This window comes from Vipera berus, assembly GCF_964194415.1.
Source record: "Vipera berus genome assembly, chromosome: 2".
In the NCBI taxonomy this organism is placed as follows: domain Eukaryota; kingdom Metazoa; phylum Chordata; class Lepidosauria; order Squamata; family Viperidae; genus Vipera; species Vipera berus.
Window position 1 is genome coordinate 171,062,631 of NC_138203.1, and position 24,393 is coordinate 171,087,023.

The 24,393-nt window shown below is 41.1% G+C and overlaps 1 protein-coding gene across 1 annotated transcript in view; it reads right to left on the reverse strand.

Annotated features, from left to right (window-relative positions):
* QRICH2 (glutamine rich 2) overlaps positions 1-24,393 on the reverse strand; it is a gene marked incomplete at its 5' end in the record, with an annotated part of 70,970 nt that overhangs the window by 20,259 nt on the left and 26,318 nt on the right. Inside the window, 6 exons of the mRNA XM_081319008.1 lie at positions 1,747-1,868; positions 9,789-9,953; positions 11,164-11,238; positions 16,253-16,375; positions 19,016-19,261; positions 21,778-21,892. Of these exons, the coding sequence (XP_081175134.1) occupies positions 1,747-1,868; positions 9,789-9,953; positions 11,164-11,238; positions 16,253-16,375; positions 19,016-19,261; positions 21,778-21,892 (846 nt within the window). The remainder of the gene's footprint in view (positions 1-1,746; positions 1,869-9,788; positions 9,954-11,163; positions 11,239-16,252; positions 16,376-19,015; positions 19,262-21,777; positions 21,893-24,393) is intronic.

A 24,393-nucleotide genomic window follows, 5' to 3' on the forward strand; every position in this document is an offset into this window, starting at 1 on the left:
GAAAGGCTGAGCGCAAAAGAATTGAGGCCTTTGAACTCTGGTGCTGGAGAAGACTCCTGCGAGTCCCTTGGACTGCAAGGCGATCAAACCGGTCAGTCCTAGAGGAGATCAACCCTGACTGCTCTTTAGAAGGCCAGATCCTGAAGCTAAAACTCAAATACTTTGGCCATCTAATGAGGAGGAAGGACTCACTGGAGAAGAGTCTAATGCTGGGAAAGATCGAGGGCAATAGAAGAAAGGGACGACAGAGAATGAGGTGGCTGGATGGAGTCACTGAAGCAGTAGGCGTGAGCTTAAATGGACTCCAGAAGATGGTAGAGGACAGGAAGGCCTGGAGGAATGTTGTCCATAGGGTCGCGATGGGTCAGACACGACTTCGCAGCTAACAACAACAACAACAATACAATGGACCCTCAGCAAAGGAGCGCTTGGCGTATTTATCACCTAAGAGTACGTAGCAGGAATTGCTGATTTGCACTGCTAAAGTAATCACATTCACAGAAGCTTTTCCCCTGCTCTCTTCCTCTCAGTAAGTTGTGCCAGTGGGTCCACACAAAAAGCGCAAGTGCCCTCTGGTGGTGCAACAGAGTAGTTTCAGCTTGCCATTCTAAAGGAAAAGACTGCAGGTAATCCTTGCCTTAGGATCATAATTGGGACCGGAACTTTAGTTGCTAAGCAGTGCGGTTGTTAAACGAGTCGTGCTGAATTTTGCAACCTTTTTGTTGTGGTCATTAAACAAATCTGGTTTCCCTCATTGACTCTGCTTGACCGAAACCCACTGGGATGATCGCAAAAGGGTCATCACGTGAGCCCGGGATGCTGCAACCATCATAAATTTATAAATACATATCGGCTGCCAAGCAACTGAATTTCGGTCACGTGACCAAAGGCACACTGTGACAGTCACTAAGCGCAAGGACCTCAACCGTAAGTTGCTTTTTTCAGTGTCTTCACCACTGAATGGTTGTTAAAAGAATGGTCGTAAGTCAAGGACTACCTGTATTGACAAGGTGAATGTCTGGGAAATCAAGTAAGAGTTCTGGCAAGGGTTCAGGAGCTCCAGGTTTGAGAGTAACATCTGTCCGGCGGTCATTCTTGTTAGTAAAGAAAAACATATATTCTCTTTCAAATCAAGCTCAATTCCTGATTATATGAACGTATCTGTGAAGTTTTTCTTGACCGCCGAATGGAAGATGGTTGCCTCTATTTCGTTCTGGGATGGTTTTTCCACTTCCAAACCTTACCTATAATCCTGAGGTTTCCTACTGGCATCAATTCCAAACACTAACTCCCAAACTGGTGATTTTTTTTCAGAGGAGGGGGAAGCATAAATACTGTTATGTTCATGGCAGTGGCTTGGAAACATTTACATTTTCTGTAAAAGCTCTACTTTTGTTGTTGTTGTTGGCGGGGGAAGGAAGGAGTGGGAGATGGGGAGCTTCCTTTAATTTTCTCAAAATATGCCAGGTACTTGGAGATGCTGAAGGGAAATGTAAACGATGACTCGGCATACTGACATTCCCCACAAGTAAAGCACATTTTGGCTCAATGTATGCGTAGGACCCAGCCTCGGGGATTACAGCCTGTGTGCAGAGACCCACATACCTGCATTTTCTCTTCTTATTTTTAACCATACCACAAGGGCAGGATAGGAAGTCAAGGTTGACGGCTGTTGCCACTGAACATCTGCCTGTCCTTGTACTGGGTTTTCTTAATGCCACGGCTGTCCTTCTCTAGCCTTCTTACCTTCTGATCCCTGCAGCCTCATCGCCTTCATCTTGTGGAACCCTTTGCTTCAACTGTTTCCGAATATCTTTCCAACGATCCTCCAGCTGCTGCCTGAATGGGTCCAGTTCCAAGCGGTCCAGCTGTTCAGAGAAAAAAAAATTCAGGGATTCTGGGGCTCAAGGCACTGAGATCAAGGCTGGATTAACTGTCCCATTCCATACAGCAATGTGGGCCATTTCTCTTTCCTGAAATAAGTACCTATGGGTACCTATCAACTCATCACACAGCAACAATATTTTTGCTTGCAAGGAATGAATAGTACTGGATAGTTGTTTGACGTGAGAAGGAAGAGTTTTACCTGCGACGTAGGAGCAAAGTTCAAGGACAGAGTAGAAGGTCTGAAGAAATATGCAGCTGAGTTGGAAAAAGAATGAAACAATAATGGGACTCGATCTCCATCCTCATGAGAAAAGGCTGTAATATTTGAAATTACTCAGCTTTGGGAAAAGGGCAGCTGTAAAGAAACATGGCTGAGACATAATCGAGCATGGCTAACAGAAAATGGAGAAAGAAAGATTTTTCTCAGCTTACTCTTTTTCTGCTCTTTGCTTAATAATTTTCCTTATTCTGAAAGTGAATATATAAAGAGTACATGTGGACTACAGGTAGTCCTTGACTTACAACAGCACACTTAATGACTATTCAAACTTAAAAAGGCACTGAAAAAAAGTGGCATGACCATTTTTCATGTTTACAATCATGGCATCATCCTCACGGTCACGTGATCAAAATTCAGACACATGACAACTGACTCATGACGGTTGCAGTGTCCTGGGGTCATGTCATCACCTTTTGCGACCTTCTGACAAGCAAAGTCAATAGGGAGAGCCAGACTCACTTAACAACTGTGTTACTAACTGAACAACCGCCACGATTCACTTAACAACAGTGACAGAAAGATTATAAAATGGGGCAAAACTCACTAAAAACTGTCTCAGTGAGCAACAGAAATGTTGGGATCAATTGTAGTCGTAAGTCCAGGACTACCTGCATCTGTGTGTGAATGCCAAACACTGGGACTAGAAATCATTCGATGAAACTGACTAGAAGCTGCTGGAGAATAGAGGTAGTCCTTGGGTTACAACCAAATTTTTAAGTGACCATTCAAAGTTATGATGACGTTGAACAAGGGAGACTTACAACAACTCCTTAAGAGTTCCGGACATTGCAGCAAGCTAAGGTCACATGACTGCATTTCCTGCCAGCTTCCCACAAGAAAAGTCAATTGGGAAGCTGGCAGGAAGTCAGCAGTTGCGATCACCTATGAGATCCTCACTTAACGAGCCATGTGATCCTTGTTTAACAACAGCAACCAGAATTGCTGCAACTGCTGTGGCTAAGTGTCATGGCTACATTTACAACGCCATGTGTACCAACAGTCCCAGCTCCAATTACCGTTATAATCTAGGACTATTTGTAGACAGAAGGTAACTCTTCATGCAGAAGATAATTAACCAATGGAATTCATTACCATTAACTTCTTCTCACTGAAACCACTAGCATATATTTTGCACATGTTAGGAAGGACAGGGAAAGGGAATGAAGCAAAGTGTTCCATTCCTTTTTTGCATGTAGGATAGGTTACCGCAAGACCGGCGGCTTAAGGCAGAGACTCTGATTTTTATTTCAACATTGCCAAGCTGGTGGAACGGAAGATGGTTGTAGAACATTTTTAAATCTCTCTTCAGGGACTGGGCAGTGAAAACAACAGTGATGTCAAAGAGCCCCCAGGCAAATATAAGAGGTCTGGAAGCTAATGTAGGCATTAGGTCTTGGCAATCACTATTCCCTAATAGAGGACAGGCCAGCAATAGTAAAGTCTGGCATTTGGGGAAAGTGAAGCACTTATGGAGTGGGCTAAAATCAAAAGCAGGAAGACTTCAAACACATTCAGCAAACAGACAGAAGGACAGCTGCTGTTCTGCTGGCACTCTGTTCTTTGTATTGTGTGGCAATACAAATCTGGTGCTGTTCTCTCTGTAGGCTTGGTTCTTTAAAGAACACTCCCCCTCTGCTAGCGCCATGTCAGCATGGGGATAAAACAATGCAACATGGATTTCTTTTCCTATCGTAAAAGTCAGCAGGCAGCCATTGCCATGTATATTTTATATGCACGAGGACTTATGCATGATTTAAAAGGGAAAAAGGTGATGAATGAATAACCAAAAGCAAAAGTTGTTTCGCAAATATAGAAAAGTAGAGGTAGACATAATGAATGCTGTTGGTATAAGATGCCTTTAAGTAGTCTATTTTCACTTTTCTCTTATTTCCTATCTTTAATAACATTGCCTAACTCCAAACACAATAGCATGATTGATATGCGTATATCCATTTGCACGACCAGGACATGTAACATTAGCTCAGAAACAGTTATCTGGGTTTCTATTTAGGGCCTGCGCACAAAAATAAAAATGTCAGCCTAAACCTTTCTGCCTGCGATCAGCAAAAGTTTACAGGAAGGACTTATCTAACAAGCTAAATAGGCTTTCTCGAACTGGGAGAATCCTTATCTAATGTTCTGCTACTATCTGCTATTTTCTTGTGATCATATATGGGAAGCTGATTCCTTAGCATCAGTTATGTCAGACTTTTAAATTTATGAAATCTGGATCTCATTCCTTTTCTTACTTTTCTGCTGTGTCAATGATGGATTGCTTTTCAGGAAAACTTTCTTAGGAGTGGACCATATACATTTCTTCCTTGAGGCTTGTTTACATAAAACTGTGAACAAGTTAACTGTTGGGCTTTGTCTGGGTCCTTAGTTTGATTTGCATAAGTGGAGATTTATCATTGGTATGATTCTTCACCCCATACTCAAGTAATGCTTTCACTGCTACACATGCTGAAGCTTGTCTCATTTATTTTAAGAAAAGAATGCAGCACTGTCTAAAAGAAGACACCTAGACTGACATTAAACATCACTACACCATAGTTTAGCTAGGTATAAAGGCTAGATTCATGGACTCACGAACCGTAAAACATTACTGATATACTACAATGAAGACTTTGCATAATATATTGTTAGAACCAAAGAAACCAGTTTATGTAACAGCATGACATACCAACCCAACCCCAGCCTGCTAAAATGCATTTACTGTAGGTAATACTGACATTATGTTGTGTTAGAACTGTATTACCTAATGGAGACACTCAAATGCTTCGTTATTCACTATTCATATTGTTCATTGGCCGATAATCCTATATTGTTGCTATATGCTCATTTGCCACTATATTGAATGAAAACTAGCTAGCTAATAGGGAACGGAGATTAGAAATGTAAGAGTATTCCTCTCTCCAACAGTCTTGTCGTTTCTCAAGTCTTAAGGAGGTTCCATCTCCACAAAGAACCAGTTCTTTTGTAAGAACAAGTCAACTTGAAATGAAATGGAGATCATGCACAATGGTGGGTGGTGGGTGAAGTAGTCCATTTGGCTTGTGTAATGAAACACAGTTGAGGGAGACAGGTGAGCACGCCTAGGTGCAGTGGCTCCCATCAAAATATTCTACAATACCGAGAAAACTGCTTTATACTAAAATGTGCGTAATTCAGTCTTGGTACGCAGGCTAAGACTAGAGATTTTGTGAATGAACTGCCTCTTCTACCACTTAATGAAATCTAAACAGAGCTTCTAGAATTGGCCTCAGACTTGTTCAGAGTCCCACGGGCTTACAGTGCTGAGGGAGCCCAATATCCATTTGGGAACCAGTTTGTCTTGAGCAGCTGAGGAGGTCGTTCCAATTACTCAACATACGATGGAGGTCACACTCTCAGTTTGATCTGTTCTGATGGAGACATGCCATGATTGGGAAGGTTCCAGTTCCCACTGTCATGAAGGACCATCGTTTGGTTAGGGCTGGATTAGTGGCTGCATCTTGATTCTGTAACAGTAGATCTATTGGCATAATCTCAAAAGGCTACTAGATTTCAAGAAGCTTTGGAAGGGTTTGTAGTTGATCCCAGCAGTGATTCTGTTGATGTCAGTTTGTATTTGAAATAAAGTGTTTCCTTATCACCCAAATGTCTCCTAAATTCCTTTTCCAACTTGCTTCAGAGATGGCCCCATGATATTGGGAGGGCGGGGGGAGGGCAGACTGAAGTGGCCAGTCTTTTACATGGAGGAAGACTCAACATGTATCCAATGTTGACACATTTTTTGGTGTCAACATATTTTTTTCTGCATGCGTTGCATCTGCAAACTTACGAACAGTTAAAAACAATTATTAAATTGTTTTGAATTATGAGGGGACTGATTCTTACCATACAGTCTTCCTCCCAGAGTTCTGTTAGAGAGCCTTGTGCTGCTGCTAAGTTTTTTTATAGATAATATCTTTCACTTTGGGGCCAGTCCATCTGCCTCTTCTGATGCAGCACTAATTATGGAACTTTCTAGCATTTTCTACGGCATCCTGACTGCTGGTAATTTCTACCTGAAAAGTTACTATAAACACTTTAGTTAGCATCATAATGCATCTCTGAGGCAGCCAGGATGCTCCTTTGTTGAAAAGAGACAATTATTACTCCTCTTCTAAAGTAGTTTGCATTGGATCCCTTGGAGTTATGCACCTGTAGGCCAGTTTTTAGCTTTCCATGGTTGGTAACATAAGAAAATGGTGACTTATTAGCTGCAAGCAAACCCAGGGGTAGATTTTCTTTAAACTGTTTTAAATTGGCTTCCAAGTAGACTGCGTGTGAGATTGCCTCGTTTCTGTCAATTGACAGTGTATGAATCTGTTGATTCTCTTTGCCCTCCCAGCAGCTTCCGATATCATCAGTAATGGTATTCTTCTGGATCTGAGAAATAAGGAAATAGGAACTACTGCGATCCTCTGTCACCTGGAAACAGTTGCTCGACACAAGTGCCTCTCAGGACTCCATTCCGTCTACAGCGCTCTTCTGTATCAACATGAATTTGCCAAGGGAGATAAACAGGAAATCTGGAGCCGGGTGCTACAACCATGTTGATGATGACCTTTTTCTCTGTAACATCTTCAGGCAATAGTCTGACTTCCCTGTGTCCATGCCTGTAGTCGATAATGGCTATCCAGTAATAATAAACTGCAACTGGATCCAGTGTTACGGTTTTAGAGAGGTGGTAGAACTCCTTGTTCTAAGCTGTTAAGAAGAAGAGGTGTGTGTTCAAACTTGGTTTCAATATATTCAGCTACGGGCCAGGTGGAAAGAAGACCAGAAAATTGGCTTTACAATGACTGATGAAAATCTGATAAAGCAAATTAGAAATCAGGGACCAGCACATATTAAACGGATATATCTTGCATTGATAGAGATTGACTCAGAAACAGAACTTGTAAAGGACTGTATGATAAAATGGGCCCAGAATATCCAAGAAGTTATTACAATGGATACGTGGGAAAAGATTTGGGTGAGGAACGTAAAATTTACACAAGCTCAAAATTTAAGAGAGAACTTTTATAAAATGTTTTATAGATGGCATCTACATGTAGATCCTAAAAAGCTTGCAAGTATGTATCCGAATTATCAGCCAAAATGTTGGAGGTGTGGTGATGAAGATGCAACATATTTTCATGTATGGTGGACTTGCAAAAAGGTTAAGGCCTTCTGGATTAAAATTTGGTGGAATATGCAGAAGATTTTCAAGCAAAGGATAAAGTTTTGTCCGCAACTTTTCTTGTTGGGAATAATTACAGATGCTACGGTTGTGGACACTAAGCTGATGTTGAATTTAATTACGGCAGCAAGACTCTTAATAGGTCAGTATTGGAAGAAAGAGGAACTGCCGACCATAGAAGAATGGACTTTAAAGGTTTCTGACCTGGCAGAGATGGCAAAGATTTCGGCTTATTTGAAAGATCACTCGCAAGAACGTTATATTATGGAATGGAGAAAATGGATTGAGTATATCCAGAACAAATATAGGACTAAAAAGTTTCATGTAGCATTTGAATAAGTCTTCCTTTTCTTTTTCTTTTTCTTTCTTGTTTTCTCTATATATAATTAATATTAATAGTGTTTGTATTATCCTATATGAGCCAGAGAGTGATAGATGTTAGAGTTTATGGTTGTTAGCATATGGATGTTTATGATTGTTTTTTTTTTGTTTTTATACCTTGTACTTAGCTCTGGGAAGTCGGGGGGGGGGGGGGAGGGGGAGAGGGGGAGGGAGGGAGGGAGAGGGGAGGGGGAGGGGGGACTGTTAAAGAGAAAATGTATGTTAAAACTTTTCAATAAAAAAAAAAGAAGAAGAGGTGTGGAATTTGCAGCTGCCTCTGATGCAAATCTCTCTCTAGTTTTCTAGACTGAGGCAATGGCCAATACTGTAGCACCTTTCATTAGCTTTGGCTGACGTACCAATTTTGGTTGATACACCGAATTCATCCTTAAAATGATGCATATTAATAATATTCAGGTTTGACCCCTGTGGCATACTCTGTGCGAGGCTGCTTTTGTATTGAACCTAGAAACGTTAACTGGTTCAGAACTCACCAATCAAACCTCTCGGGAAGAACTCAAAAGAACCACATTATATCTAAGTTAAAGACATTGTGCTGCCTGCCTATTTGCCTTTGGGTAAAGCGTGAAGGGGTATTATTATCTTATTATCTGTAAACCGGTATATGATTCAGTTCCAGCCTCTGTGAGGAAACACCTCTACAAGATTCCCCAGCCCCATCCAGTCCTAGAGATTATTTTGGAAGTTCATCTACAATTGCTGCAGTTTTGGTCAAGTCTTCTCTCTAGCCCCTCCATTCTCTGGAACACCCTCCCTGCTGGCTTATGGGACCTAACAGCTTTGCTTTCTTTCAAAAACGTCCTAAATAAACCTTGTAAATTGTTTTTAATTGTTATTGCTAGCTTTTTTCCTACTATCTTGAATTTTAATTCCTATGTTTTGTCTTGCTATAAACTACCAAGGGACTTTGGTAGTTGGCAGTCCAATAAGTTTAATTAATTAATACATGAATAATAAATACATGGTTGATTTGTTTCTATATAGTTTTTCCTTAGTGTTCATACCACAAGGGGTTCTTAATTCTTTTATTTATTTTTTCTAGATTGTGATTTTATTAAATTTTTGCTCCTGTGCTTTGCATTTCTTTATATTACTTGTTTACTCTGGAATCGTTATTTTTTTTTGCAAGAGAGCCTTCTCCTGCAAGCAAGTAAAGGCTGACAGAATTAGTTCCAGAAACATTCCACACAGAGGCATGGAATTGTTCCTATAAAGCTATTCTTTTTAGTTTAATCTTTAGTTTAATGCCTTTCTAACTATCCATGCTCCAAGTAGTTTATGATAGAAACATTTTCAATGAAGCCTCATAAATAGTAATAAAATTAACACTTTCTGCTTATTATTTTTGTAGAAACAGGATCGGCAATAGGAGCTGAAGAAAGAAAGAAAAATAACAATGCAAATGAAGCAAAAGACAGGAAAATAATAGTCTTGATTTGTCGCCTATACAATAAAAGCATAGGCACTGAGGACATCTCCCTGCAGAGGCTTCTTTGCCACCAGAGAAAAAGGATCTATTTCCCCCCCCCCTTTCTTGTCACAGCTTATACGGCAAGAGTAGCTGAATAATTGGAGAGAACAAGAGAGCTCATAATTTTCATCTCAGTCTGTTTACAACCTCTTTCAGCTTCCTACTCTCTAGAGGCAGTGGAGCCAAATCCTCGAATTCCCAGCCAGAGATGTTAATTCCCAGGGCATCTGGGAAATACTGGGGAAGAGGCATGTGTGTTAGTGTTCATTAGATCAAAAACAGAATTTTCACTGTGTCCAGAAACAAGCTGGAAATCAGAATGCATAGATAATGTGCTTCAGGTCCACCTGGCTGTAGAGGAAAACCCAAGCTATGTATGTATTCTACCACCCATCCGTGTTTCTGGCCAAGGAGAAAAGGACCAACATTTCTGTAAGGAGCTTAGCAGCCTCACTGCACATCACAATATGGACCCCTAGCACAAGTAGTTTTCCTGCTGACGGGATTGCAAATGGCTAAGAAGGATGCATCTTGCTTACCTTGGAGTCCATTTCAATCAAGAGTTTGTCAAGCATTTTCTGCCAGTCTTGCTCTTGCCCCACCATCTTATTTAGCAGTTCCTGCATCATCTTATGTAGCTGTTCTGTGGTGGCATCAAACTGGCTGCGACTGACCTTTGCCGCAAGAGCAGTCTTATCTGCTTTCTGAAAATGAAGACAAAAAAAGGACAGAGATAGATCTTTGGTCTCACTGATACCTGAGGATCTCTCCCTCCTCTGCCCTCAGGAACCACAAATTACACGAAAGTCCAAAATAGCACTAATCCAACCTAACCCAAGCTCAAGGGATGGTAAATACAAGTAGTCCGTCTTCAATAACCACTCATTCAAGAATCATTTAAAGTTACGATGGTGCTGAATGGGAGGTGGTTACAGCTAGGCTCTCCCAGCAACCCCATGGACAGGTGAACACAATCTGGATACTTGGCAGCCAGCTCACACTTATGACAGTTACAGCAGGATTTGTGATCTTTCCTGCCAGCTTCCCATAAGCAAAGTCAATGGGGAAGCCAGCAGAGAAGGTCACAGGGTGCTTGGGCAAATCTTCCTCACTTGGACACCTTTTCTGCTCCTTGCTGCACCCGCACACCTCCCCAGCCACTCATACCCGCTTGTATACCCTCTCCTACCCAGCAGCAGTCACTCCAGCTCTGCTATACCTGTGCTGCACCTCTCTGGCCATCCGTGCACCCCTCATTCCCTTTCCCACCCAGCAGCCACTTCAAGCCCCGCTATGCTCACGCTTCTCCTCCCCACCATTTGCATGCCTTTGTGCATCCTCTCTACTTAGTCTCAGCCATCCCAAGCTCTGCCATGTTCATGCCACGCCACCCCATTAACGCATCCTCACACACACTCTCACCCAGCAGCAGTCACCCCAAGCCCCACTGCACTTGTGCTGCATCTCCCTGGCTCTTTCTTTCTAACAGTACCCTAACCCTAACCTGCCAGCCTGCTTGCAAGCCACCTAAAACTGCAACTTCCTGCCGGCTTCTCCACTGACTTTAGTTGTTGGAAGCCGGAAGAAAGTTGTGAGGAGATGCTTGCTTAACGATTTGCGATCCTTGCTTAACAGCGGCAATTGGGACTGCAGGGATTACCGTCACTAAGTGGTTCAGTCACACAACACTGCAGTATACATCCGCATCACTTAGGAAGGGAAATACCAGTCCCAGTTGCCCTCGTAACTCAAGGACTACCTGTATCAGGATCGCCATTCAAAACAGAGTGGAAGCTTGCTATTCCTGACTGCCCCACAGGCTCCATTTGTACATAAAACCTTCTCGGGACTATCTATTCAGGATTCCCCAAGCATGCTTATATCCATCGTATGTCAGTAAGTCAAACTGCTTACCACATGGATTTCCATCTCTAGGCAATCTTTGTCAACTTTTTCATTTTCCAGTTTCTCCAGTGATTTGTACAATGCCTTTAGAGAACAGAAAGCAAAGTGAAAGGACATCCTTATCAAAACAAAAACTCCAGTTCCTATAAGTTTATCATCACTACTATCTTTACAAACAATCCATAAGCAGATCTTCCCTATTTCCATTGGCCTGGATGTTGCATATATTTTACCCAGGGCTTTTTTTCTCATAGAACGTCCAGAACGGAGTTCTGGCACCTTTTTTGGATGGAACCTTGTAGAGTAGGCAAGGCAGGTTGTATGATGTGTGTGAGTTCCGGCACCTTTTTTTTATTTACAAAAAAAGCACTGATTTTACCACATAAAAGAGACAGTAATATCCCATGGTTGATGTAAGGGACACATCAGGAAGTGGGCTTGCTATTTCCTTCTTCCAGGATGTTTTTTCAACTTGCTAGTCTTGTCTTCTAGTTTGTGCTGCCCCTCTCTCTCCCCCCCCCCGCCACACACACATACAGCAAGAGTCTAGTTGCTTATTCAACCCCTCCTCCCCAAACAGTTCCTTGGAAAGCACCCCCATTGCACTGGTCCAAATTCTGAGTTCAGCACGGCAAGAATCACTGGGTAACACAAAGTCCAGGAAAGCAGTCCACGAGTTGAACGGATCAGGATACATGGCACAAGCACACAAGGCACAGAACTAGGCACATTGCTCTAGCAACGCTCAAGTCCTCAGGGCGGGATTAAATGGGCAACACCAGTGCACCCCTTCATGAGGTGAGGTTGCCTCCTCACAAGTTGCTGACTGGTGTTGTGCTTGTCTCCTCTCTGCTCTATATGTCCTTGAATCAGAAAGAGGTGTGGACCCTACCTCCTCCTGATTGTGAATTGGCAGCGGCTGATCCCAGTCCTCACCTGGAGCCTCCTGGCCAACTTGCTACAGTGTGGCTTGCCTCACTCAGCCTCAGCCTGTCGTTCTTCCGATTGACCCAGCTGAGGTTGCTCCATCAGGCCAGCACTCCCTAAGCCCCGATCCTGACCAACATTCGGCTCCGTGCTTTTCTTTGTCGACTCAAACTCACCCTCCTCCTCTGAACTCGCGGGCGGAGAGGGGTCCAGGGGCAAATCCATAACATAGTTTTAAAATCTCCCAGTGGTTCTCTGTTCAAGTAGTAAGCAGGTTCTACTTTTCTCCAGGTACTCAAGATGTAGCCAAAATGGTTTTAGGATGCCCCAACAGTTTCTTTCTTTCATACCCTATTAGTGGTTATAGTGTGTACTAATTTAAAAAAAGACTATGTTTAACTGAAGTAAACAAAATTCATGTGATTCTGATGTCATCAGGTCATGACCCCTACTGGGTATGACATATTTAACCTAATCCCATCAAAAAGAAAAATAAGCTGCTAGTCAAGCCTAGAGTGAATGATTAACTTAACCCTAGCTCTAATCCTATATGGATTCAAATCAAAACTACCTTCTGTTATGTTGTGTCTAATATTATTAAACAAGATATTCTCTCTCTGTCCTTCTGTCCTCTCAGTCAAGAAATAATTTTATTGAACCATTTCACTCATAAGTTTAAGCAGATCAGTCCATTAGGTTGGCATTGATGTGGGTTGTCTGTTATTGCTGGTAGCAAGGACAAACCAACATCAGTATTTGTCCTGACAGTTTTATCTGTGGCATTTGATACTTTTCATCACAAAAGTTTAATAAATTACTTTGACTTGACTGGACCTGAATTGGGTACTTACAGTCTTATATTTCCCATCACATTTTTCTGTGATTTCTGTTTTGGTTTTCTACCCTTTCCTTTACAGAGTGTCCCTCAGAGTGTGGTCCTAGGTCCAATTTTGTTTATTTCTCATACTTTGTTTTCATTTCTTCTTTACAGTTTAGCTAACCTATTTCTGCTGATGACATCCAGGTGTATTCCTCAACACACACACACCCCTTGGTGTTGACAATCTGTTGTGGTCTTGTCTCTCCAAGAGCCTGAAATATCCAGCTGTATGTGTTCTCACCAATCTAAATTAAATTTGGACAAGGCTGGGCTTATTGTTTTTTTTTTCACCCTGACCATCCTTTCTTCTGCCTTTCACTTTTTAAGACTGCCAGGTCTCTGATGGTATAAGATCTGGATTTCTTAGTGATCCTTCATCAATACAGTTACAAAATCTTGTCAGTTTCACCTTATGAGTATCCAGAATTCCATCCATTATTTTTTTCTAAGCATTTGCATCATGCCTTGGTGGTGTCTCATTTGAATAACTGCAACAGCTTTTTGGCTGATCTTCCCGAATCTACTCTCTGGCCTTTGGTTCAGGTCCAGAATAATGCAGCCCATGTGGTCCTGGACCTCCCTGGAGTCACCCTTATTTCTTCCTTCCACCAATATTTACATTGGCTAGGTCTTCAGAAGCATTAAAAGTTTAAACAGCTGGTGCTGATCTTCCAGGCTGTGTGTATAGGAACACCTACGTATTTGAACAACTTGGTAACAATTCTTGCTTCTGTGTGTTTTAGTTCAATCCTGCAATCAGGGGAACTAAGTTTTCCCTCAAGTCAGAGGAGTTGTCTCACATCTAGCTCCTACACTTTGGATTTGACTCCCCCTTAAATTATGTTTGGCTTTCAGTCTCAGATTTAAAATGCTTCTATTCTTTCAGTGTCAATACTCAGTACTGATTTCAATTATAGTAGCCTTGGGATTAGATGTTTTAACAAATGTTGTATTTTGATTTTAGTTTATACCATGTTGTAACATTCACTGTTTACTTATACTGCACCTAGGTATACTAGTATATGCCCTTAAGTGCTAGCCACATGTGAGAATCTTACTTTTCTGCAACAAAAACAAAGCTACAAAGAGACAAGAACTTCATGCCTTAATATTTACATCTATTTATATACTATTAAAACTCTCATTCCCATGATCACTAACTGGGTGAAACAGTGCATCATAGGGCAACAATTCTTGAACCACGATACCTCAAATGGGCTAATTTACAGAATGAGTTAAATCTGTGGCTCATGATTCCCATGGAATTGACATTTGGCAAATTCTTATAAAACATTTCCTGACATAAAACATAAAACAGCGTGTCACATATTACAAAATTTCATAGAATATTTCCTTTGCTGATGTTTGACTGTGTTATATAGTTCAACATGGATTATTTTCAAGGCAGGTACATCTTTGAATGTATCCCAACTTTTCCAGTGAAGGCAGTACATTAGTTCTGTCGTTGTTGAAGGCATTGAGGTAACTGGTAAGGAAATGTTTCTGAAAGGATGACCCAATGGGTCACAGGTTGTCTAGAATACAACTAAAACTCTCATGTCTGATTGTTTATAAACTTCAGTTGGGCAAAATTGTGTGTCTGAGGCAACAGTTTTTGAATCATACTGTCGCCCTGCCTATTTAACTTATATGCAGAGCACATCATGAGAAAGGCAGGGCTAGATGAACAAAAGTTGGAATTAAGATTGCCGGAAGAAATATCAACAACCCAAGATATGCAGATGATACCACTCTAATGGCAGAAAGTGAAGAAGAACTAAAGAGCCTCGTGTTACGGGTGAAGAAGGAGAGTGCAAAACTTGGGTTGAAACTTAACATTAAGAAAACCAAGATCATGGCATCCGGCCCTCTCAATTCCTGGCAAATAGATGGGGAAGAAATGGAGGTAGTGATAGATTTTATTTTCCTGGGCTCCAAGATCACTGCAGATGGGGACTGTAGCCAAGAAATTAAAAGACGCTTGCTCCTGGGGAGGAAAGCCATGGCAAATCTAAACAGCACACTAAAAAGCAGAGACATCACCCTGCCAACAAAAGTGCGTATAGTCAAGGCCATGGTCTTCCCAGTTGCAATGTATGGCAGTGAAAGTTGGACCATAAGAAAGGCTGAGCGCCAAAGAATTGAAGCCTTTGAACTATGGTGCTGGAGAAGACTCCTGCGAGTCCCTTGGACTGCAAGGCGATCAAACCGGTCAGTCCTAGAGGAGATCAACCCTGACTGCTCTTTAGAAGGCCAGATCCTGAAGCTAAAACTCAAATACTTTGGCCACCTAATGAGAAGGAAGGACTCACAGGAGAAGAGCCTTATGCTGGTAAAGACTGAGGGCAAGAGAAGAAGGGGACGACAGAGAATGAGGTGGCTGGATGGAGTCACTGAAGCAGTAGGCGTGAGCATAAATGGACTCCTGAAGATGGTAGAGGACAGGAAGGCCTGGAGGAACATTGTCCATAGGGTTGCAATGGGTCGGATACGACTTCGCAGCTAACAACAACAACAACCTTAAATGGGTAAATTAAAAAATGCATCCAAAATCCAGAACCCATGATTCCCACGGGACTGAAATTTGGCAAACGTGTAGTCACTTCGGTTCTCACACACTGCTATGCATCCATGGTCAACTGTGGTCACGTGATCATCCTTTACAACTTTGCCTGACAGCTTCCTACAAGGAAAGTTAACTGCTTGTGGTTACAGGTTGTCCTTGATTTATAATAGTTCAGTGATGACCATTCAGTGTGACTTATGAACATTTTTCACACTTATGACCACTGCAACACTCCCATGGTCAGGTGATCAAAATTCAGACTTGCAATGTCCCGGGGTCATGTGATCACCTTTTGTGATTTTCTGACAAACAAGGCCAAGGGGAAAACCCAACTCATTTAAAAACTGTGTTACTAACTTAATAACTGAAGTGATTCACTTAAAGAACTGTGGCAAGAAAAAGTTGTAAAATGGGGCAAAATTCACTTAACAAATGCCTTATTTAGCAACAGAAATTTTGGGCTTAATTGTGGTCATAAGCCAAACATTACTTGCATTCAATATCTCTGTTTAGGTAAGGAAATATCTCTGAAACAATGGGCCACGTATTCCTTCTTTCTGGGCCATTCTGGCTAATAGCTACTTTAAGCCTTATTATGCAATCTTCAGCAAGGACAACAATCCTGATCAAAAACAGAACTGATATCTACGGCATTCAGAACAATTTCCAAGAACTCCTTCCCATTTTTTGATCCCACCTGCTAACTTTGACTCAAAGTTACGTACACTGATCTCTTTCTGTTTCTGGTGATGATCTTCAACAAGAGTGCCAGTAGTGGCATTCAGCTTCTCACAGTCTTCTTGGACTTGCAGGATAGTACTCTGGATTTGGTTGAGCACCTCTTCATCCTGATTGGAAAAAGCATGAATGCCAAAGTCAACAAGAAAAAAGTGACGGTCTTATTAACCTTCTTGTCCTCCTTTTCAAAGTTCACGCTGCTGCCTTTGGGCAACTTGGAGTAAATAATGAAAGGTTGATCCATCTCTTCATGACAAATAGGAAATCCTGCAAAGAAAGTCTGCTCCAAAAGTTAGCAGGAGGATATTTTATTTGAATATAATAAAATAAATTCAAGATATATGTGAAATAATATAAATGTATCTTTATTATATAACAGGCACATCTAGGATGTGGCCCCTCAGTTTATTATTATTATTATTGATGGTCAGCTGTTATATAAACTCTGATTTCCCATTAAAAGGTTGGAAGAAACAAAATGAGAATATCCTTGATATAGTAATGGAAGATGGATTTATATCTAGGACATTGACATGCTCTTTGGGTACTACTTATTCTCACAACTTTCAGGCTTAGATTCATATGTGACAACTTAAAATTACATTAGTTGAAACTGAGGGAAACTCCATTGTTAAATGCTCTTCCAAAATCCAAGTTCAAGAAGCACATGATACTAAAAGTAATTATGTCAGACTGGGGTCCCTGAATTCAACCTTCAAAGCACCCTTGGAAGAGTATCTTAAGAATAAGAGTGTAAAATAAAATTTCGAAAAAAAATCAAACAAAACAAAGCCCTCATGACCTTGGAAATTGGCCACTTGAACAGACGTGTCTGTACACAGTTCTAAAAGACTGAAACTCTTTTAAGAACAAAACCAGAAATCTTGCGTAAGGTTGAACTGTGTGCCATAATTGCTGCCATAATTTCTTCAGCTATTTTAAATTAAAGATAAAATAGCAGACAAATCAATGGAACAAAAGCAAAGCAAGGCATAACAGGCTTACTAATGGAGTGTTGTAGGAGATAAGCTGCAATTCCAAATATCAACAATCTTACTGAACTTCATGATGTAACATAAGGCTTATGATAAGGTTTAAGATAAGCCTGGCCAAGGACATGGAACTGCATGAAGCAAAGTTTGAATTATTTTTTTTAAAAAATTGAAATTGTGTAAAAGTATCAAGTTTAATCAGGAATGAAACGATATACTTGAATCCTAGAAATGATTCTTAGGAAGCAGTTTGGGGAAGTTGGGAACCTGCTAGTTTCAGTGGCTAAAATACTAAACCCTCCTGAAACAGGAAGGGTATGTATGATATTTATAGTTCCTCTTTCAAAACTATCAAAGCTAATTTCTATACTAAAAGTATTCCAGTTGTGCTGTTATCGTGAAATATTAAGTATGTTAAAACAGATCTACTTCCATTTCCCCACACAAGGTCTATGGCAAGAATGGTGCCTTCCTACATCATCAGTCCCTACATCCAATCAACCAATGAAATGGCTTGCCTTCAGAAGTTGTGGGTGCTCCTTCACTAGAGGCTTTCAAAAAGAGACTGGACAACCAAATGGTATAGGGCAGGGGTAGGCAACCTCGGCTCTTTTATGACTCATGGACTTCAACTCCCAGAATTCCTGAGCCAGCCAAGCTGGCTCAGGAATTCTGGGAGTTGAAGTCCATGAGTCATAAAAGAGCCGAGGTTGCCTACCCCTGGTATAGGGTCTCTTGCATGACCAGGGGATTGGATTAGAAGACCTCCAAAGTCCCTTCCAACTTTTATTATTCCACAGGTATGTTCTATGTTCCTGAGCAACTCTTAGAAAACATGCAACATGCTGAACTTGTGGCTGCTTAAAAAAAATCCTCAAAGGGAGAAAGTACTTAGAAAGCCTCACTAATACTGCCATGGCTGAGATTTATTAAGAAATCGGTGTTTAAAAGAGATAGCTTAGCATGATGCATGGACCAAGTCAGTAAATAATATGACCTGAAAGGTGAATGAATCTGCAAAGCATTTCCCTCCCCACTAGCAAGCACGCAGCCACTATCGTTGGGGGTAAAAGGTTTTGATAAAGCTCAGAGGCAAAGACTATGTTCTGCACACAAAAGCTCCCAGCTTCAGTTCCTGGCTTCTCCAGGCACAGCTGGCAAATGCCTATATCTGGCACTCTTAGAAAACACTACACTGAGCTAGACAGATCATCCACACCTCCACAAAGTTCCAATAAATCAGGCCTCCCTATCCAAACTGTGGCTCAAAGCACACCCGTTGTTGTCCAGCTTGGAGAGGATTTTACCATGTCCTTAGCTATTGATTTATTAAATTTCCACACCACCCATCTCACCTGAGTGGGCAGTTTATTTTTATTTATTTTATTTATTTTAATTCCATTTATATCCCGCCCTTCTCCGAAGACTCAGGGCGGCTTACAAGCTTAGCAGTAGCCTTCATTCTATGTATATGCCTGCTTATTAGGGCTTTCACACACACACCCCAAGTGGCATTATTACAAAGTCAGCTTATTGCCCCCAACAATCTGGGTCCTCATTTTACCTACCTCAGAAGGATGGAAGGCTGAGTCAACCTTGAGCCTGGTGGGATGCGAACCTGCACTAATTGCAGGCAGCTGGTGTTACTTAAGGAGGCATTAGCCCAGTGCTCCACCAAGGCTCTTAATGAGTTTACAAAGCTATCCAGTTGAAAACTGAAAAGAAGTGCAGACTGAGCCATCTTCTTTCTGGCCTTACCTGGCGTTGCTTGGGTTTCTTCGTCTTGCTTTCTGCCTGCCTCAACATGAAGTTGTTGACCGAGTCCTGCAGCTGCTCGTAGCGCTTGAACAACTGGCTAACCTTCTCACTGACATCTAAGCTGCAGGCTGCGCACGTGCTTTGGACCTGAGCTGCACCAGACTCTGGGATGGGTGGCATGCTCATGGACAGCAAGGTTGACGAGGAAGACATCATGTTCTCTATGACAGATCTAAGCTTGTCTAACTGTGAGCAAGTGAGAAAAGCAGGGGTTTGGTTTCTTGGAAAGGAAATCCTGGTTTTCATCTCTAACATATAGCGGCAGGAACCAGCTGTTTTAATTTGTTGGACTGAATCCGTTTTCCTCAGCTTTGTGAGCTTATTTTAGAGGGAGTTCCAACACTCTTAGTTCCGGGACACTAGGTTGGAGGATACCATATACGGATCTGGATTGGCCCGTTAAGGCAAAGCTAAGATAAACCTAAAAATACATAAAGCTAAAATAACCTTGTCATGGTAGAATTTGGGTTCATTATAATAATGTTAAATACATCAATAATCATTTTAAAAGTTTCTAGAACTTCCCTGAAACTAAATCCCAACTCCCAAAGGCAGCTTCCACTGATGTTAATGAGGGTTTCCCACACATATTTTGTCCATGGGAATAATAGAGAATAATTGAAAGAGCTTTGGGGAGTGATTTAGGACTTAGTGCAAGGAAGAAAAAGTCTGCTCCTGCTGAAAATCCCACCCCTCTTCCACTGCAACAATGTGGAACCTGAGCAAAATGAGTTTTGAGGGCAGCTAGACAGACCTCCCAGTGGGCAAGCTTTGACTCTGTTTAACGGGAGTTCTCCCATAGGCATCTGCAGCTAGCCATGATTACACCAAAATGATGAAACATGTTATTGTGGAGTTATAAAGGAAACAAAGTTTACACTAGATTAATGGAAAAAATGGGGGTTGCCCATCAGACTGATCTGAACACCTAGAGGATAGCCTCAACATGGCACTCTCCAGAGAGGCTGGACAACAATCTCCACTTCCCTTGAAGGCTAAGGATGATAGGTGTCGTAGCCTACATCAGTGGTTCTCAAACGTGGTCTGTGGAGCCCTGAGGGGCTGCAATATCATCACAGGGGGGGTCCACAAAGGCTTGAAGAAATGTTGTGTTTAGTGGTCCGTGGCCACAAAAAGGTATTTAAAGGGGGTCCATGGTAAAGAAAAGGTTGGGAACCATTGGCTTAAACCATTTGGAGAGTGCCAAATTGGAGGAACATGCTATAACAAATCAATATATTTTGCCAACTAGCCAGGAACAAAAGGCTTGGCTTCTTCTACTTGATATGCAGAAATTAGCAAATGAAGCATTTAATCATATGGGAGCTAAAGATTATCTTCTTGCTAATAGCTGCAGATCAAAAGCTTATTCAAGGAATAACTCCATGGGTATGAATCTAAATCAAGAAATAAAGGCTCTGCAAGGCAACAAAGGGCAGATTAGATGGGCAGGAACAACCAGAACACACTAGCCAGGTGTTTCTTTCTGAAGCAGAAAGGACCCATATGATAAACTTTGTTTTCTTTATGATTGTAATCCTGTAAACCTAAATGCCAGCCCAGAGATTAAAGGAGAGAAAGCTGTGCCAATTTCTTTAATTATAGGAATAAAATTGCCCCTTTGCTGAGCCCTCCCACAACTTGCCTATTTCCACCAGATGTCCTTTTCAACCTCTTGATAGTACAAGTTACAAACTCATGATTGGGAGGACTTCAGATTCCAGAAGCTGATTCTGACCCACCTTTCTCAATACAAGAAAGTTAGAAGCTACCCACAATGTAAATGAGACTTTGGGCATGTTGAAGATAAGCTGAAAAAAAGTAAATCTAGTGAGCTAATCACCAGGAAAGCATCATTATTCCTGTACCTTGTAACTACTAGTTAATTGCAAGATGAATGCAGAGCTGAAAATCATTGCTCCTGAAATAGAGGCAGCTTTGCTTTATTCAGATCTTATTTAGAATTGCTTGAACTTGTGCCATCCATTCGGTTTCCGTTGGAAAACCATCTCTGCAAACCCCATCAAATTAGGAAAAATTCCAGGGGCTGTTCCAAGGTCAAAAGAAATTAAGGGTCCCATTCTTGGTAGCCAGGAATAAACAGTACTGTGATGCTTTTCTCAAACTTTGTAGTTACTTCTAGACATTTCAGACATTTAACATCCCAAAGAAAACTTGATTTAAACTTCTGAGTATGGTCAGGTAGCACATATAAGTCAATTACTATGTTAGGTATTCAGGAAGCCAGTAATTCTGAAAACTGACCGTGGTGCCTACATAAAGGTAAAGCAAGAGATGAAACATCAAACTTGGTAAAGTCTTGGTTTTCAAATCTTGGACTGTCTCTCAAGCCTGATTTTTTGTGTGTGATACTTCAATTCCTGCTTACATTTCAAGCTTCTCACTGTGAATGTGTGGACAACATTGTGAGTTTTGTCCACACTCCTGACTCATTTATTAGCTTGCACGTTCAACATTCTGGTCACTAGCTATAGAAACAACATCAACCAATTCAACACATTTTCATTAACAAAGGATTTGTCCACAATACATAGGAATAAATATAAATTTTAGAAAGGACACAGCAGTCTTATACACACACACACAGAGTGCTTTTCCCAGTTACTTGGGTTCTTTGTTGTTGTTGTTTAGATTAGCTAAAGACATTCTGATCTCAACACATCCTGAGTTCATTTGCTGACCTGCTCCTGGAGGTAATAGGCATTGTCTGTCATTGATTGCTCCAATGTGGCTTTCCCCGTATCTTGTTTCAGTCTCAGCTCCTTTAGCTCTTTCTCTATATCCTGCACTGTTGCTCTGCATCACAAAACCAACAAAAAGGAAGTGTCATTTTTTTGGAGCATATGACATATATATGTGTCATATATAAATAGAAACTAATATATGGTTTCAAGGGTAGATCAGCAAATTTGCCTTGTTTGTTCCCTTCTCTTGAATTTTCCTGCAGATAGGATGGAGGTATCCTTAAGTGTTTAGTGATGTCACCTGGAAATGCAAAATGCTTCAAACATTTCTGCTTTCTATAAAATTGCGAGGGCAAATGAGCAGGACAGATCATCTGCAGGTAATAAACTGGATTAAATACCTACACAGGCTTTGAGCCAGAAACCCTTCTTGGTTTTTTTTTTTTACGTCTTTTGCTTCTATATCACAGGAATCAATTCCCCATAGCAAAAACACCCCAATACTGTGATAAGCACCTGGCCACAAGAGCCATTTGGGGGCCAAGAAAGAGGGAGTTATTGCTCGTGCCCTAACTCAGGGGTAGGCAAGCGTGGCTCTTTTATGACTTGTGGACTTCAACTCCCAGAATTCCTGAGTCAGCATGGCTGGTTCAGGAATTCTGGGCATTGAAGTCCACAAGTCAGAAAAGAGCCAAGGTTGCCTACCCCTGCCCTAACTACATGTGACAGCAGATGCTATGTAACCAGATCTTTATGCTGAATCTCCTTGGTAAAATGCATGCTTTTTAATAAAAGCATTTTTGTCATGTACCTGCATATATGCCATCCAGTGAAGTCAACATTACATAATTACATGTTACATTTTTGCTCATTTACATGTTGCTCTGAAAATGGAAGTAAGCAACATCCATAAATTTCATTATCTAGGCTTGGGGCTTTAGTTCAGGAAGGGTATCAACCAAGGAAACCAGCTACTTGCTGTGACTAGAAGAAAAACTCCTTTGCTGATCTCAGCTAACTCCCAGACGTGGCTCCAATTCCCCTCTGCCCAACAAATAACTTCCATTTTTTTCAGGTGGAAGCCCTTACAAAATGTGTCTTTAAATGAGAAACAGCCCAGTTAGAATGGTTAGCTTCTCATATCAGAATAGACCAGTGTGCTTGTCTGTCGTTAACATCTATCAACCAAACCAACTACAGTTTATTCAGTAGGCCATGGTTATTAATTTATTAGATTTATGTACCACTCTTATTTTGTAGAAATAAAATAAATGTTTCCTCCTACTATTTTTCCTCATCACCCAATTAGTTTCCATGCCTAAGCAGGGACTAGAACTCCTGATCTCCCATTTTCTAGTACAATTTAATCGGAAATCCCATTTGTGTAGTGGTTAAACAAATTACAATGAAGCACAGGCCAGTAACATATTCAAATGCATTTTCACACTCTGCAAGCTACACTAACAGTTTTGTTATATTGCTATATTTAATCTATTTTCAAATATGAGCAATGCTGTGTTCTTATAATGAAGGACGGCATGGAAATGTTTAAAATGCTGCTTTGACACCATCAATTGATTGTGCTAAAATTACACTACAAAATCTTTGCTTATGCATCACCTCCCTGTAAGGCGTCTGCAGAAAATGTGTCAAAAAATCATAATAGTAATTGTGCCTACACTACCAAAACTCTTGGTGGAGAATCAACTGAGTGATCGCCATTTTGATTATTTTGACCCTGTGGGTAACTTAGCAACCAGCATCATGAGGTATTGACCAAGGGTTACAGGTTGGCTGTTTTTGAAAAGGCAACTGAAAGGAGGACCATGTCCAATATCTTTCTGAGGAAAAATTACAGATTTTTTTTTAAATCATCAATCTATGTTTTCTAATGAATGCAACTGAAATCTCTGCTAGACAGGGCTTTTCTGTTTATATCTGTCAGAAAAGCCATAGCAAAAACAATGACATTTCCAAAACAATGAGCAGTCAAAGAAATCTGATATCAGAATATTTCATAATTGAGAGAGCCAGATGGTATAGTGCAGGGGTAGGCAACCACGGCTCTTTAATGACTCATGGACTTCAACTCCCAGAATTCCTGAGTCAGCATAAGCTGACTCAGGAATTCTGGGAGTTGAAGTCCATGAGTCATAAAAGAGCCGAGGTTGCCTACCCCTGGTATAGTGGTTTACAGGCTAGAAACCAGGAGACTCTTAGTTCTAGTCCTGCCTGAGGCACAAAGCTAACTGAGTGATCTTGGGCCAGTCACTCTCTCTCAGCCCTAGGAAAGAGGCAATGGCAAACCACTTCTGAAATCTTGCCTCCAAAGTCAAGACTAATGCAAAGCATCTCTGCCCCAAATTGGCAACAAAGCATCAAATTAAGTTTCAAACAGCTTTGCCCATTTTACTTTAAAAAGTCATTCACTTCCTTGGGAGATAATAATTAGGTTGAGGTTTGCCATGTACTTTTGTAACCTTTCAATACTTTCTTACACAGTTTTTCAGAATAAAGGTCTCTTCCTTTTCTTCCTGTAGCAAGCACAACATGCATATGATAGATTGCCTGCCATTTGCTGTATTTAGCAAGATCTTAAGAGCATCAGTGCAA